The 17899-nt window shown below is 38.6% G+C and overlaps 1 protein-coding gene across 8 annotated transcripts in view; it reads left to right on the forward strand.

Annotated features, from left to right (window-relative positions):
• The window catches only part of gria1a (glutamate receptor, ionotropic, AMPA 1a), a 103861-nt gene extending 86285 nt beyond the window's left edge, over nucleotides 1-17576 (forward strand). Inside the window, exons 13-17 of one of the 8 annotated variants that reach the window (XR_009790476.1) lie at nucleotides 2012-2210; nucleotides 3314-3561; nucleotides 6370-6484; nucleotides 7046-7160; nucleotides 11779-11913. Coding sequence is in view for 6 of the 8 variants with exons in the window: in XM_061787717.1 (XP_061643701.1) it covers nucleotides 2012-2210; nucleotides 3314-3561; nucleotides 7046-7160; nucleotides 11779-11913; nucleotides 14310-14477 (865 nt within the window). In the remaining 2 variants the exon portion in view is untranslated. Of the gene's footprint in view, nucleotides 1-2011; nucleotides 2211-3313; nucleotides 3562-4678; nucleotides 5618-6369; nucleotides 6485-7045; nucleotides 7161-11778; nucleotides 12064-14309 lie in introns of those variants that run through there. The other 7 variants (XM_061787720.1, XM_061787717.1, XM_061787716.1 and 4 more) reach the window with 7 other exon arrangements.
• Nucleotides 17577-17899: the final 323 nt, after the last annotated feature.

Here is a 17899-nt window from a genome sequence, read left to right on the forward strand (position 1 = left end):
ATACTTGCAGGAATTGAAGAAAGGCACAGAGATCTTAGACAATACTGCAATTTTCAGACAAATTAAGTTAAATAAATTCCTTGTGCACACCTGATGACATAAATATTATTTGAATGTTTATTGTTTTTTTATTTGTTTTGTTGTTGTTTTTTGCATTTTTGCATCTTAATTTTCATATTAGGTTTACTTTTTGAAAAACTCATGCAAATTAGAACCAAAGAGGTAGAGAGGGTTTTAAATAAAGTAACATACTTTAAATCGTGATTTATTTTTTTATTTTATTTTTTTTTAATTGTCGAAGTTTAGAAAGCTAAGAGAGACATCCCCCATAGAATCACACGCTGTGCAGACAGCTCTGTATTCTCCACACTGCAATTTTCAAAGCCTCGGCAATGGCATACACTTACTGTATGTCTCCACTAGCTGCTCTTTCATCATCTGGCCGTCATCTAAAAAGCCTCTCAAATGGTTACATTTTAGTCTTTCACTCTTTTACTGCTTAATCTCTCCCTCATGTTCACACTCAATTTAGCGTGATACAAAGGTGCCTTTTATTTCAGATTCATGTCATTTTTGTCGCAACAGTTCTGCCGCTCTGTGCTGTGGCGCTTGACAGAAACCAAAGTGGAATGTAGTACATTTTCAAGTGTTTCTGTTCAAGATGGCTTCTAATGGAGAGATGTGCCGCAAAGAAATGCAGCGATTTCACTCGGGCGGTTTTATTCAAATTATGTAATCTCAGTTTCAGATTTTTGTTTAGCCTTTGAAGACTACATTTATACTAGTTAAAGGTGTAACCAACATGAACACCAGAGGGCTGTCTATGAATGAAAAACAAGCAAATGTAAAGCTGAAAGCGTACAGAAAATCGGGAAACAACCATTTGGAATGCCTTGAAGAAGAGATAAACCCATGGTGCACTAAGAAACAGAAGTCTAAAGGAAAACAACAGCCGTTACCGGCACAAACGTTTTGAAAGCTGTAACGAAAGACCCTAAAAAAACTGATAAAAATTATATTAGCAGCGCCGACAACAAAAGTGAAGACACAAGTAGATCCAAAGTACTCATTGGCAAGAACAATAGGAAGGCTCAGCTGAAATTTGTCGAAAACGTAAAGGAACTCGAGACAAGACAAAACCCAATGGAGGTTATGTCATCGTTTGGGCTTCAACGAATGAATTAATTTTCACTGGTGAGCAAAATGATGGCAGCAGCCAAATGAAAATAAGGGTGTCTACAGAAACATGTTGTCTGGCAATTTAAAGAAAAATAACACCAAACTAATTAGGAGATTCTTCATCATGCATCAAGATAATAATCCAAAACGCACTGTCAAAACAACAAAGTAGTTCATGAGTGGAAAGGAGTGGTAGGTCAAGTCAATCTCCAGACTTAAACCGTATAGAGCATGTATTTTTAAATGTATGTATTTTATTTGTATCATCACGAAAGGCAGAAGGCAGAAGTTTGGTAATGTGAATGGGTCATAGACCTGATGCAGTTATTGCAAGTAAAGGGCTTGCAAAGAAATTATTAAGTTTTAATCACTTTAATCTATTTTCAATGTATGCGTTCCAATACTTTTTTGTCACCTAAATGTGGTGATTTGTTACAAATAATTCCATTTTAAGTTTTGCTGCTGATCCAGATTCCAGGTAAATACCTGAAATTAAAAGATGAACTATTGCTCTCTTGTTATCTCATATCCATATTTTGATGTCCAACCCAAATGTCTACAATCTACAGGGAGGAAAAAAGTTGCTTCGCTGTAGGAGGCAGAAAGCTGAGTGGTTTATCTTTTTCTTTACACGTGGCTAAGCTGTCCACATCTTTTCAAATGATGATGTACAGCAGGAATGTATGTGATGCAATATACTGTGGGGCACCACGATGGCTTGAAGTATTTTCTAAGTTTTCATGACGAAAATTCAAATGTTGCATATTGAAACCTTCTATGTCATTTAATGAAGACTTTTGACCACACGATGATGTCATCCCTCTCGTTTTAGCTCTTTGTCTGGCCGCATTGTTGGGGGTGTCTGGTGGTTCTTCACCCTCATCATTATCTCATCCTATACTGCCAACTTGGCTGCATTCCTGACAGTGGAAAGGATGGTGTCTCCTATTGAGAGTGCTGAAGATTTAGCCAAGCAGACAGAGATTGCTTATGGAACGCTCGATGCTGGCTCAACAAAAGAGTTTTTTCGGGTGAGAGCTTTCAAAAAGTCTTCTGTTTCCACAGGGTACTGTTCTTCGTGGTTTTTTTTTGTGTTATTTAGTGAGAATAACTTTATTTCTTCTTTCTCCAACTTTTTTTTTTAATCATTATAAAGCTAATATTCATTAACACAAGTCAGTTGACCCTAATTAGCATTGTTAATGCCCCCTGGTGACATTCAGTGGTTTTCTTACCTTGGATTTGTTCTTATCCTAAAAGCCTGCGCTACATGATCTTTTAAGCCACATTGCACGACGTGAAATGGGTGGATCGTCAATTCACTACATGTTCACACTGTGCTAGGAAATTAAGGTCTTGATTTGTAAAAACAATATAAAAAGTGAATCAGACTTAGAATAACTCTCCCTTAATGTCTGAAAAAATAAGATACAGTGAAACCCTGCTATTGGCAGGTGAGAGGGACAGTGCTGGACTGCAAATAGCAAGAATCCATGGATAATCGACATCCAGTTAAATTACATTTTTTTTAAACCCCAAAAATTCTTGAATAAGCATTTGTAGAAACAGTTCTCCCCAAAAAAGAAAAAACAAAAAGAAAAAAGAAGAAAAATTAATGAGCGAATAGGTGACTCTGCGCTCTTCTCTGGTTACCACAACTTCCTTTCACATTCCATAAAACATGCAAGTTAGGTTAATTGAAGACTCTAAATCATCCATAGGTGTGACTGTGAATGTGAATGTGAATGGTTGTTGGTCTATAAAGTATTGCTGGCGACCAGTCTACCACGCCTCTTGCCCAAAATCAGCTGGGATAGGCTCCAGCTCACCCATGAACCAAATGAGGATAAAGTAGATTAGAAACTTGATGAATAGGTGGGTACTTTGTACAGTATATTCACCCCAAATTGGCAAAGGTAGGAAATTTAAATTAACTAATATTTTTAACAACAACGCACAATACAGTAATTTTCATAAGCATGTTGCATGCAAATGTGCTGAAGAGGATTTTAAGAGCAACATTGTGTTCGTGTTAGAAAAGACCCATTGATGAATGCCATATGTCAAGTCTGGAAAATCTTCTCTGACTTTGTATGCTTCCCCTAATTAACACTCATTTCATCATTTCCATCAGCGATCTAAAATCGCTGTGTTTGAGAAGATGTGGTCCTACATGAAGGCAGCTGACCCGTCCGTGTTCGTCAAGACCACTGATGAGGGTGTCATAAGAGTTCGTAAATCAAAGGGAAAGTATGCCTACCTGCTGGAATCCACCATGAATGAGTACATAGAACAGAGGAAACCCTGTGACACTATGAAAGTAGGAGGGAATCTGGACTCTAAAGGTTATGGCATTGCCACTCCAAAGGGATCCCCACTCAGGTAAAACCCAGACATTGTAAAGATGGATTAAAACTTGCTTTTATGACACATTGTGCATGAGCGGAATCATGTCTTTTTTTATTTTTCCATAATTCATTTTGTTTTGCTGTATTCTTTTTTTAATTTGCATTATTATAACATCTTTATGCACGTTTTAAGTTAGCTCACGTGAAACATAACGTTAATTATGTTTAGGTCTGTCACTTCTTTAAACAGTTTGTTGTGTCTTTATGAAATAATACACTCAAACTTGTGAGCACCTGCTTAAGTGTAGTTGAGCAATCCTATGATTCATCACATGATGTAACTTTTCTTGATGAGCAGTTATAGAATCTGGTGGCTTTGAGAATGAATCATCCTCTCAATGCAACCACTTTCACATGTATCACATGTCAAATAATGCAACCACACTCAATGCACAGGAAAACACATGCAAACATGTCGACTAGGCCCCAAAGCAGGAGGCCAGTGTAGCGGGGCACATCCCACACGGCCACTTAAATCAGGGCTCACAATTATGAGTGCGGAGGCAACCACATTGAATATGTGGATTATTAAGTGTGATCATTGATGTAACTAATGATAATGTATACTGAACGCTCTTCTGCCATCGACGTCCAAGTGCAGCAGCTGCCATTTTGAATTACATCAACAACCATTCATGCTTCTGCTGCTACAGAGAGGGAGAGCTGAAGACGGTGGTATCTGAAGCCTTTAATCCATAACTAATAAGGCTCATTCATTTTAATGAAAGGAGCCATATGGTGAGATTTCATTCAAAATTGCAGAGGATTCATTTGGGCTTCCACCTTGATTTACAGCCAAAGGTCAGATAACACTGACTCGAAATGCTTCCAGTGGTTCAATCACGGCGTCTTTAAATTAGACTAAAATGAGATTCAGTAGTGCAGTCAAGTGTTGAAATCTTCTTCAAAGTCATAAAGTCATTTAGATCTAGAAGTGCATTGAAAAAACAAAAACTGCTGAGGACCTCGAGAAGCTCTCTTTCTATGTGGTATTTAATCGTTTTGATTTTAAGGTGACACTAACAGATTTTTGATACCATGCTTTAACAACACATGACCAATATACATTATTTGAATTTGTGTTTTTTTAGTTGCTGTTTTCTGGATGATGGACAACAAATGTTTTTTGAAAAGTTTTGCGGTGGACACTTAGACTTTGTTGAAACGTCACTGTGATTTGAAATGCATGTATTATTTTCTATTTATCTGAAAAACAACAACACAAATAACTGTTTTTCAGATCAAACAGAAGCATTCAGATCCATGGTTTTCTTTGGAATCTATTGATGGGCATAATCAAATTAAATAATTTTGATTGTTGTTGAGTGTCAGAATTGTGCTACTTCGCTCCAACCAGCAGAAACGCTTATAATTTATTCCCAACTAGTAACCTATAGAAAGTTTACCAACATGCAAGCGGACTTCTGCTATGCAACTCCTTGCGTCAGCATTATTCCGTTGAATACATAATACACAAAAATGAGCTCCAAAAATTCAGCGAGACAATCTCCATCTCATTAAAATAATATGATAATAAAATTATTATTGATTGATTGCAGGAAAATTCAAATGCCCATCTCTGTTAGAAAGATACAGTATGTAAAAAGCACAAATCGTTGCCCAGATGACATCTCTTGTTTTTACAGAAGGTGCTGACTGCTTTTCTTCTAAAGATGCAATATATGTTGTATTTGTTTTTTGACGTCCCCTTATTCATTTTTAGCATGTACTGTACGTTCTTGTGCCAGCACCATGCCATCCCACCTGCCTGTATCAACATCAGCTGGTCTTGAACCAAGTGACCAAAACTAACTTCCTGACCATCCATGTGCATGCACTTCGACTTCTTTCTTTCTGTCTGAGAGCTAGGCTGAGAAAGAATTCAAAGGTTTTACCAGCTCAGAGGATACTGTACCTGTGTTCCCTACTGCTGTTTTATATACTTACGGTTGGGAATAAAGACTTTCCTGCATTCAGTTAGAGGAAGAATTCTATTGGGGGAAAAACAAAATAAAAAAAATCTCACTGCATTGAGAGCTGATTCAATCATAATTTTATGGAAAATCTGGCAAAGGTTCATGTCACATTCAAATTCTGTTTGCAGATTCTTGTTTTTGCTTTGATTTGTGAATGGGGAGTGTCTTCATACGCAGTCGTCAGCTTTAGGAAATACACGCTCACTCACCAGAGGGAGGGTGTAGCCACGTAGGAGATGATTTGGATGGGGATGACGTTCGATGTTGAAAACATAACCTATATGTGGTTACATAATTTTCTTACAGCATTTGTAGAAGTAACAAACAAACGGTATAAACATCTTTGTCAGGACTGCAACTACATTTGACTTTGCTGACAAATTAATCAGTGTGAGTTTCAATTCACCAAGAGGCTGTTTTGGGTCTAATATTGATATGTCAGTTACCATAGCGATCTCTATGCTGTCGTCGCTGAAAGGAAATTGCCATCTGTAGACAGACTTCCGCATCCAAGGCATCTCCATTTATAGTGTCTGCTGTGTCTCCCTCTGAGGCCGCTGCTTGGTAAAACCTGACTCGATTGTTTTATGGGCATCCAGCATTTCAGCCCATTGCAGATGTACAACTAACATATGTCAAACACGTGCATCTTAAAGCCACGGCTCCTGCTTCATATCAGTAGCTATATGCAGGAGTTTCAATTAATAAGTCAGTGTTGTCATAATCACCACCACCGTGATATTTACCTCGTTATATCTGTCACACAGAGTGTCTCCTAATGGCTATCGTTTTATATTATTTTCAAGAAACCCTGTAAACCTGGCAGTGTTAAAACTGAACGAGCAGGGCCTCTTGGACAAATTGAAAAACAAGTGGTGGTACGACAAGGGAGAGTGCGGCAGCGGGGGCGGGGACTCCAAGGTCAGAGCCAGTTTGATAAACCCTGCGGGTAACCCACCACCACCACCACTGGGTGTGTGGTGGGTGTGTGGGGAGGGGGGTAACCGGCAGGCCCACACTGTGACACCAGTCCAGCATAAAAAAAAAAGGAAATGACAATGTGCTCTATCTTCTAGTTTCGTGCAACTTTTGTATGTATTTATTTCCTGTTCAAAAACTATTTGATTAAAGTGCAACTACAACAATAGTGATGCACAAGGGAGGGTGTGCAGTGTGCCGGTTACCCAAAGTGATATAGTAATACACATCTACTGCCTTAGGGAGCAAGCACAACAAGCTAGATGGAGTATTAATGCATATCACTTTGATTCTAAAGTTCCTAATGATGTTTATGCCATCTGTATTTATGTGTGGGTGTGTGGGTGTTAGTGTGCATGTGTGTGATGTGATACTTTCTCCTTTCTTTAACCATAGCCCAGCTCAAGTATTAATGTGTGAATGTTTTTTGCTATGTTTCTGAATCAATAACATAAAATAACATGGTATAATATGTTATTTATGTTATTTCTTTGTGGTTGGAAGAATCCCAGTAAACCTAGCGGTGTTGAAACTCAATGAGCAAGCCGTCTTAGACAAACTGAAAAACAAATGGTGGTACGATAAAGGGGAATGTGGCAACAAGGACTCCGGAAGAAAGGTTAGTCCCCATTATGATTCTGTCTCCTCACAGCACCTACAAACCTGAACTGATCCTAGACCAGCCCAAAGTCCAGGCCTAAAGGCCTCTCATACTGTATATTGAGCATCAGCCCAATGTGACTCTAGCATAGCTACTACTGTATATTAGCCCGAATATAAGACTATAGTCATATACAAAAGATACAGTAGCTTAACTATAGTATTTATTAAAAGTTTATCATTTGTTTATTATTTATCCTAAAGTAACTAAACTTTCAGATTTCTCTATGACAATATTTTAAGTGAAATTTATCAATATAGATAAATAAATAAATAAATAAACAAATAAATGGGGGGTATCCATACATCCATCTGTCCATTTTTATACCGCTTATCCCGTTCAGGGTTAAAAGGGGTAGAATTTTATTTATTTATTTATTTATTTATTTATTTATTTTCCTAAATACAATTCAAGCCAAATGTGTGGTTTGAAGCAAATTCATACTTGTAATGCCGTGAAGCTCATTTTGGGATCTGGTTAAAGCTGTTTATTTTTTAAAAATAAAATAAAAATGTCAAATTAATCTATTTAATTGTTTGTTTTTGTTTGTCCAGAGAGTGGGAACATCCCTAAATTCTTTTCAGCCATGCTAAATCATATGGCAATTTGTTATACTTGCACAATACAAATAAACATGATTTCCTTTATTATTTTAATTTATTTTGATTATTTTAAAAAGGTAGGTAGGTTTGCATCAAGATTACTATCTTCCAATTCTATAAAAAATAAATAGATGAGGTTGAGTTTGAAGAATAGCTCAAAGTGCCAAAAGACCAGATGATTAACCTTCTGGACCACTGAACAAAATTGTGCATAATCTGTAAACTCAAACCTGAGTCACATCAAGTCAGCCACATTTGCAGTTTGCTTTCAGTCTTAGCAAGAGGTCTGTTCTCAGAAGAATTTGGTAGTATTTCATGAAAATGCCTCAGATATTATTTGCTTACTAGCTTGCATTTCAGTATAGTACTTCTTTAAAAGCAGTTCGTCTTGTTGTTAGCAAACAACCTGGCAATCAGCATAATGTTGAGAAATAAACACCATTCTTCGAAACAAAGTCAGACAGAACATTTATTTTTAAGATTTTTCTGAGGATTTGGCCACAGGGACAAACCTTTAGAGGGTTTTAAATGCCCGTGATGATTTGGTGAGCGTAGATTCTGCCGGACAGGAGGAATTTGTCTCTGAAATCATCACGTTGCTACAATTCAGACTGATAACCTGCAGCCTGTCATGCCTTCAGAACACATTTAACACCCACCTTGAGATACAAATCTTAGCTACATTATATAGTGCCTCCATATACATTACAATACTGCTCAGCCATAAAATAGAACAATTATAGTGTAAACACAAATGTGTATGGGGTGGTTAAAACTAAATGTCTATGATTTAATAAGCAATTCCCACTACAGCTGTTGTAGAGCCTGTTTTTTTTTTTTTTTTTTCATTTATTTAATTGATATTATATAAACATACTATGATTAGACATCAAAACTGTCACTAGAAGTACAGACTATCAATATACATATAATACCAAATCTTTCTTTTGCGGCTCCATGTACTGTATGCATCTTGGGGGATTCACTGTAGAATATGAGATGCCTTTAATGTCAATATAAATACTTAGGCAATTCAGAGATATTAGTAATGAGTATTTTAGAAAATACAAGATATGTACATTACTTAAATATGTGTGGCCTGTGTCATGAAACCAGTTCAACATAATTACTTAATTTACTTCAGTATCTCTGGATAACTGATCTCACAAAACCTATAATTTGTATTTCACCAATGTGGCTATATGTGATTTTGTGTGATGTTGCACAGCACGGTGGTTGTGGCACATGTGGATCTGATATGTGTTTATGAAGTCCAACTATATGGTCTATAGCTTGGCTTTGGACGTTAACACTAGTATGATTACAACAAGTTGAACTATTACATGGATCTTGTACAGATGACCCCCCTGTGGTTCTAAGTGCAGTTATTTTTCCTTGATTGGGTCTGTGCTTTTCATACTCAAAACAATAGAACTGAAGCTACCTTATCTTTGTGTGATAAATTATTAAAGTTATCCAGTTAATTTGTGTGACTGTGCTTCGTGAGACAGGCCTTGAACATGTTTTTTATTGTAATAGTTGTGTGTTTGTTTGTGTGTGCGTGCTTGTGTGTGCCATTTACTCTTGATTTGTCAAGCTCATCTACATTATTTGTGTATCTCTAGTCTGTATGAATGAATAAATGTACATTTTCACTGGTCACAACATTAGGTGCACGTGGCCGTTAAATTCAAACGCTGTAATATAAAGGTAAATTTTAAAAGATGGTTAGTAGTTATTCATTGTGTTTAGAGTTGAATCATGCAGTGGTGAACAAGCTTTGTAAGAACAGAATCTTTGTAGGCCTACAGCTTTGCATTGGCTCTGTAATGTGTCCCTGATGAAGTGTTCTTATTGAAGTGTCCCAAATGTTGTGGCCATTTAATATAGTCTGTGATAATGTGATTATGTATAGGGATGTGTGTTATGTTGTAGAGGTATTTTTGCACTTCACTGTATATGGATCTACATTATATTTCCAAAAGTATTTGCTCACCTGCCTTGACTCACATAGGATTTTAAGTGATATTCCATTCTAAATCCAATATGGTTTAATATGATATTGGTCTACCCTTTGCAGCTGAACAAGCTGCAACTCTTGTGGGAAGGCTTTCAACAAGGTTTAAGAGTGAGTTTATGGGAATTTTAGACCATTCCTCGGTTGTGTCTCGAATTGTCGCTTTCTTTGTTGGGTGTCACCCTTCTGGTGTGTCGTTGTCCCCGGCCTCTGTCCGCTCTCCTTCTGCACCCCGGGATGCTTCTCCTCAGAAGATGGTGGTCAAATGATGGACGTGAATTTGAATTTAGCTCTCAAAGTTTTAAGAAGTAAACTTAGACTAAGACAAAAGCTGGAGCTGATCACTGAATGTTTATTCGAGGCCTCAAACAAACACAGCAAGTCGCCAGGACGATGAAAATACTGAACAATCACAATGAAACACGCGTTTAAATACACTCCATCCGGGACTTGCCCACCTTATTCTAAAACCCACCTCCTGGTCTTGATTGGCTCAAACCAAGTTTTCCCTAAAATGGCACAGTTTCTAATCGTGTCACGGCAGATCCAATATCCCGTTACCCCAAGTTGTTGGTTTATAATCGTGTCTCAGCATTCTTATTGATATTTTTTAATATAATCACGTCATGCAATATAACCATATGTATTGTTAGTTTTTTAATGGTATCTGGTGTTCTTTTAATGTAAGATACAACTAGTTATTAAGAGTTTCTTGCTTCATAATGGTGTCTGCCGCTATAAGGTAGTTATGGCATTTATCTCCCTCTTGGAGGCGCCCTTAGTTCATCGTGCTAGGCCGGCGGGTGTTTAGTAATGCCGGGCGTCTTTGGGTGATCCAGCTGGCAATCGTAAACCATTAAGGTTTGACAGGTCTTCCCAAATTTAAACCTATGCAATAGACTTGTTGGCTACTTTCCGGCTTCTTTCAGCTACACAGTTGTCTGCTGACATTCATCATGTGTCACCCTCTGTTATCTGAGTAAAGTCCCACAAACACATATTTCCCGCTTCCCAAAAGTAGCCTGCGAGAGGCCAGCATATTTCATGATTCAGCTTACTAGAACACCACTAAAGAACAAATCATAATATTAATTACTTACAATACTAATACTCCACACTTCCAGGAGCATATTTGTGAAGTCACACACTATGTTGAACGAGAAGGCCTGGCTCACTGTCCACTCGAAATCAACCCAAGCAGGTTATATCAGGACTCTATGCAGGCCATTCAGGTTCATCCATAACAAATTTTCTGATCCATGTCTTTATGGACCTTGCTTTGTGCACTGGTGCACAGACATGTTGGAACAGGAAGAGGTAATCTCCAAACTGTTTGACTCTCCAAAAGCTCTTAGAATGATAAATCATTCAGAGTTCCTTTCACTGGAGCTCAGGGGCTAATATTTTGGACATTTCCTACTTTGTGGGAACAGTTTAGAGATGGGCGCTTCCTGTTCCAACATTATTGTGCATCAGTGCACAAATCAAGGTTCACAAAGACATGGATGAGAGAATTTGATGTGGATGAACTTGGCCTGTACAATCCTGATCTCAAACCTATAGAATACCTTTGGATGAATTAGAGTGGAAACTGAGAGCCACGCCTTTTCGTCCAACATCAGTGTGTAACCTCACAAATGTGCTTCTGGCAAAATGGTCATAAATGCCCATAAACACACTCCTAAACCTTGTGGAAAAACTTTCCATTAGAATTTAAAATGTTATAATTGCAGAGGGTGGACCGGTGGCATATTAAACCCTACGGATTAAGAATGGGATGTCACTTACATTTATATCTGAGTCAAGGCAAGTGAGCAAATACTTTTTGCAATATAATGTATGTGTGAATGGGAAAATCCTCAGTCAATCATGAGTGTGTAAATGTAAATGTTGTCTGTTGCTATGCTCCAAAATCTCTGCTCACCGATTGGCTCCCCACTCCTGTCACTCCCTCCAGGACAAGACAAGCGCTCTGAGCCTCAGCAACGTGGCCGGAGTCTTCTACATCCTGATCGGTGGCCTGGGCCTGGCCATGCTTGTGGCGCTGGTGGAGTTCTGCTACAAATCCAGGACCGAGTCACGCCGAATGAAGGTGTCAACTGCACGAGCCGCTGCTGCCTCAGCTGCTCAGGCCTTTCACTGCTCAGCCTTAGACAGTGGTGCTAGCGCCCCCTACACAGAGCTGCAGAGCTACGGCCTGTACGCCAACAACACTGTTAAGATATAAGAGCACAGCCACGGGGTAGGAAACGCTGTAATCAAGCCATGATGATGATGATGATGATGATGATGATGATGATGATGATGCCATCCGCCTCCTCATCCCCCGCCCATCTAACCGTGGCCACAGCAGGGCTTTTCACGGCTTCCACCTCAGTGCAAATGCTCTCCTGTACCTCTCTCTCCTACTGTCACTCCCTCGCTAAGTTTTCGTGTTACTGATGGCCTGCAGATGTTCTCGATCACTTAATTCGAAATTGCCCTCATACCTGTTTAACTTTCAGCACCAAACAAAGTATTTCCAAATACAACATGATTTATATCCTAACTAAACTTCCAGTTTTCCATCAACTTGGCCAAATCAAAACCTGAACCGGGCTCACTTAAAGGTCATTATGAAGGCATTCAGTACTTAATCAACCCATATTGTCAGAATCCAAAAGCCCTGTAGGAAAGTCTGAAATTTGATTCCTATTGCATCATCCATTGGGATAAACACATAGATAGTACACTAGTTATACTTGCACAATCTAATGAAATCTACTTCATGAGCTGTATCCAATATTGTTATCTTAGAGATAGATCGACTGGCAATCAGAGTGCTGACCTCCACCAAGGCAGAACAATACAGATTTAAATTAGATACATAGTGTCTGTGTGTATGAATCAATTTTGATTTTAAGATATATACTATGCATCATTAAGTGAAATTCATGGAAATTATTACTCAGAAATGCACACGTCTGGCAAGATTACCTTGACAATACTCCACTCACGCAAAGAACGCTGCGATTACGCATCGTCCACTGCCGTACAGAGATGTCTACGTCGGGACTCATTGTGCCACATTTAAAGGGAATGAGAGGAGCTGCTTTGATTGCTGGCAAATAAAGTTGGCTGTAAACACACCCACAGTGGCGCAGCCCACCCAGTCTGCTCTACGAAATCACCAACACAGGTCTAACCAACCCCTGGCGCACAGTTGCGCCACCCGCTGCGTGAGATTTGCGAAAATAGGCCCCATAGACAGAACCTCATGTTGGAGTACAAGTATAAAGGCAATTTGAATTACAGTGATGCATCTATCTACCTCTGTCACTCTGAACCTGTCGTCGCCTGCTCCTTCTGCTCTTTTACTGACTGTCTTGCAAAGCAGGGCCCATTGTGGTGAACATCTTTTATATGTATACCATAAGGCAGGCCTGTGTTCCATGACTGCTCTAACATAGAACTTTCTAATTCCAAATCTTGCATTTCAGAAGTCTCAAAGTATGGATTTGTTTTAAAAAGTTTCCCTTTGTGCAGTTTAAAATATTAGTCATTTAATTCAGGAATCAATCAAGAACCTGATTCGTCTTTCGACATCAATCACTTCTCTGGGCTCACTGATGCTCTTCCTCTTTTAAACAAGAGAAGGCACAACAGAGCCAACATGAGGAGGGATCTTATTCATGGGTGTCTTTTCTAATTTATCTATTTTTAATCAGCGTACAAACACACAATCAGTATGCTGATGAAACTAGCGAGGAGTTGCGGTGCCTTTATGCTGTTTGACTTGAAAGACAACAATGCTGTTCCAATTATCTTGATTCTCAAATTGCAGCGCACCACTCAGAGGTTACTCCAGATCACGTGTGCTTTGTCTAAAATTAATCAGCTTTTGAATTGTCAGCAGCAGCCACAGAATGCATTCTGTTTTACTGCTTCTGCCTAATAGAGGAATTACACAAATTAATGGAGCCTTAGCTTACTTTATGCATACCACACTTGGTTCTGCTCTGTTTCAACTAAACTTTGATTCCCAGCCAGCATCAATGGTTTAACTCCCCAATTCTCAATAAACAAATCAGATTGACATCAATACACATGGACAAGTGTTGTGACACTTGAAATTGAACTCGGATACTTCTTGAAAGTACGATATAATACCTGTATTCTAATTGGTTTATGTGTATGAAACCAGGCATTGGTCATCACCTGCCCTATACTATGTAATGTCTGTCCTTCTGGACCATCAGATCCTTGGTCTCCTTGGTCTGAAATCTTTGACATTTAAGAGACTACTATGCTACTTTAAAAATAGAAATATGTATAATATACTGTTGCTTTGCCATCTGCCAGCACCAGGTTCAGAGAGTCAAAAATCCACCTACACACAGAAATTATCATGGTTACGTTAGCTATTGTATATGTTCTCTTATGTAATAGTCCAAACATGTGCAATAAATTTAATTTGCAGTCTGATTGTAATGTGTTATTGTCCAACAGCAATCCATTAACGACGCCATGCGCTGCTCCACCCTGACCAGGATGAGCGGTAACGGGAGCGGAGGAGAGAATGGACGACTCCTCACCCATGACTTCCCCAAGACCATTCAAACACTGCCATGCATGAGCCACACTGCTAGCATGGGACTGGGTGCCTCAGGAATGTGATCACATGACTTTGGGAGAGGGAGTGGGGGCAGGAAAAAGGCAGGGTGGAACAGGAGGAGCACGAGACTCTGGTGACCTCCCCAAAAAATTGTGGCTGTGTGGTTTGACCCATCAATTCTTCTGGCTGTGCCCAACTGGAACAAGACTTAACTTACTGCCAAAATGCACTCTTCAAATGCTTCTTACAAGCTACAGAGACTCATAACATTTTTAATATGTGGATATTTGAAAAAAAAAAACAGTGAGAGAAAAAGAACACAGGAAGTGTGCTGCAATAAAGAATCTGGATTTGATTTTGCAACTTTTTTTTACCTTGTTCTTTTCTGTTAGGCAAAAAAAATAAGAACTTTATTCTTAAGTGTGCCACCTGCGTTGTGCCATTGCAATGGAGTTGTTGACGTTAGTCTGCGTGTGCAATATTTTCATCTCTACTGCTGACCCTGTACTTCCTAGATGCTTTGTGGTGGCTGCGGGTGTCTTTGCACTGATGTGGTGATGAGGACAAACACTTGTGACTGCTACAAATATTTCCTTTTGTGTTTTGGGGACATGCCTGCACGCTTTCACGCTTCTGTTTATATGTTGAGAGGACGAAGTGCTCTGTGTCGCATCGGCAGTTTTAAGTATATGGTTTGCACTGATGTAATGTAAAGAGTGTGGCTGAGTTGATTCACTCACGATTAAAGGCTGATGCTGTTTGACACAGTGCTTGTCAAGGCTACAAAAAAACATGCATTACTGCTACACCTCATATAACACATCATGCCTTGTTTTTGTGCCATAGCACCATGATTTGTCAGCACAAAGTTGTTCTGCGTTATTCAGAAACTGACCTCTTGAGATCGAAAAGGCACACTGACACAATATAGTGACTATGTGTGACCTTCCATTCTGCTGCTGTGAGACTTCCAGTGTGTGCCACTGCTATATTCTGAAATGTATGTCAATCACATTTTAAAGAGCAAGAAACCTACTAGCAAAGGGTTCCTGAAATTAGAGATGGAGTCCTCGCTCTTCTTCATTTCTGCGACTCATATGTGATTTGATTTTCAATGTATTCAGTTTTAATGAATTGGCCCGAAGATAGCTGGGATAGGCTGCAGCAGCCCGCGACTCTAGTGAGGATAAGCGGTAAAGAAAATGGATAGATGGATGGATGGATGGATGGATGGACGGATGGCCCGAAGATAGCTGGGATAGGCTCCAGCAGCACGCGAGCCTGGTGAGGAGAAGCAGTCCAGAAAATGGATGGATGAATGGGCAGTGATGCTATTCACACACAATTTCCTGAGAGTGACTCATTAGCCAATAACACCCTTTCAAAGAATTTAATGAAAAGTACAGTAAAGGTGAAGTACTTCCATCATTTTTTGGGTGGTAAATATTTCAATCCTGTGAAGGTTTATTGTTTTAGTACAGTTTGAAAACAAAATAACAGGCGAAATATAATGTTTAAGTATGGTTCAAGCTAATTAAATGAACATAAAATGCTCCTCCGTTTTTCAGTGTTCTTCAGGTTCATCCAATGTGATTAGGTATTAATCATATCATAGGCTTTTTCCACAAAATAGTGATTTCAACATCCTTAAAATATTTGTCATTAGCTCTATTGACATTATACACATTGATAGATAGCAATAGGTTAAATGGAGACAAATCTACAGTTAACTGAAGACTATATATTGTCCATAGGTGTGAATCTGAATGCGAATGGCTGTTTATATGTGCCCTGCAATTGGCTGGCGACCAGTTCACGGTGTGTACCCCGCCTCTCAGCTAGGTTAGGCGCCAGCACACCCCCGACCGTAGTGAGAAGAAGCGGTTCAGAGAATGGATGGATGGATGGACCAACCAACAAAAATATACATAAATTATATCATTTTGGCTCATGTGAAGTAGAAATTACCCATGCAGGTGACACATTCTATATGCAGTGTATTACAGTCAGAAGCTGTATTTTTTTTATTTTGTATTTCTTTTGGGGGGGGGGGGCGGTCAGAATGAACATTTAACTATTTTACACTCCCCTTATCGCATGTCCTCTCTCCACTTGAACAGTTACTGCAGTGGAATGTCAGACAATGAAAGCAAAGGTGTGTACATAAAAACATGAAGTTAGTTATTTATAACCCCACTATCCCTGGAATACATTGTAGCTTGCAAATTATTTCTACCTAAAGCTGTGATTTTACCTGAAGGTGACTGGAAGGTTGTGGCTACATGTATTATCGGATGTCTGCTGCCCCATCATTTACAGTACCGCCGACTTATACCGTCACATTTTCCAAGATCTCTATTGTTTTGCTCTTCCTTTTCTGCTTTACAAACTATGGTACAAAATTTAATACTTAACATCTTAAATTGCTTCCTCTTCGTGATAATAGGTAGAGTTTACCAAAATCATACATATCAGCACCTATTTTGTACATAAAAGCGATTTCCTCTCTCAAACGTTTGTTTTGCAGTCGCGCCTCTGTGTACCTGAACTACGTGTATACTTTACATCCATCAAACTGTGCTGTTGTATTAGAACACAGCACAGCACTCTTCAGAGGAGGCTTCACATTCAGAGGTTTTATATGCCATAACAGATTTATAAGAAAAAAATATATATAAATAAAAAACACACTAAATGTTTGTATTATAGAGAACTGTTGGGTTGCCAGTGTTTTACACTTTGAATGGTGTAGAAAAAAAATAAATAACATGCCGATGTGGAAAATGTGTTGAAACTAATGTTTAAATCCAGTTTTATTTTTCATTTTATTGTTGAGGTTTAAAATTTATTTCCTGTCTGTATTTTTAAGTGCAAGTAATTTAACACAATTTGAATATCTCCATGTTGTTTTCCTTTTTCGCAGTATTTTACTATTAGAATCTAATTACAGTTTAATAACAAGAAAGTGCTGTTTATTTTTTTTTGGTTTGTTTTCTATTTAACTACAGAAGGGGTGTATAAAAATCTCAAACTCAAACAATGGTTAGTATGTTTAATGGAGGAGGGGGGGTAATATTTTTTCTAGCCAAAGTGTCCTGGAAGGAAGTCATTGTGCTTTTTTAACAGAATAAAGGAATAAACTGCATATATTTGTTCATAGACATTTGTGTTATTTCAGTGATTCCCACACACTGTATGACACTCGCTGCTTTGTGCAAATGGGATGTTTGCTATTAATGTGTCTGGCTCAGAAAGGATGCAGTGATCCAAAAAATAATCTGTGACATTCTGTCTGACATAAAAGTAGGGAAAAAAATCTGGACTGGCAAGGCAGCCCTGGAAAAAAAGAGATGTGAATTTAATGGTCCCCATCACAGTGATAAAGATGACTGAGTACAACCAACATTGAATTTCACTGCACATTTACATAAATCTACTATTGTATAATTTGAATATATTATGATGAGTGGTAGTGAGTCGGCAC

Source organism: Phyllopteryx taeniolatus, chromosome 10 (assembly GCF_024500385.1).
Source record: "Phyllopteryx taeniolatus isolate TA_2022b chromosome 10, UOR_Ptae_1.2, whole genome shotgun sequence".
NCBI lineage: Eukaryota > Metazoa > Chordata > Actinopteri > Syngnathiformes > Syngnathidae > Phyllopteryx > Phyllopteryx taeniolatus.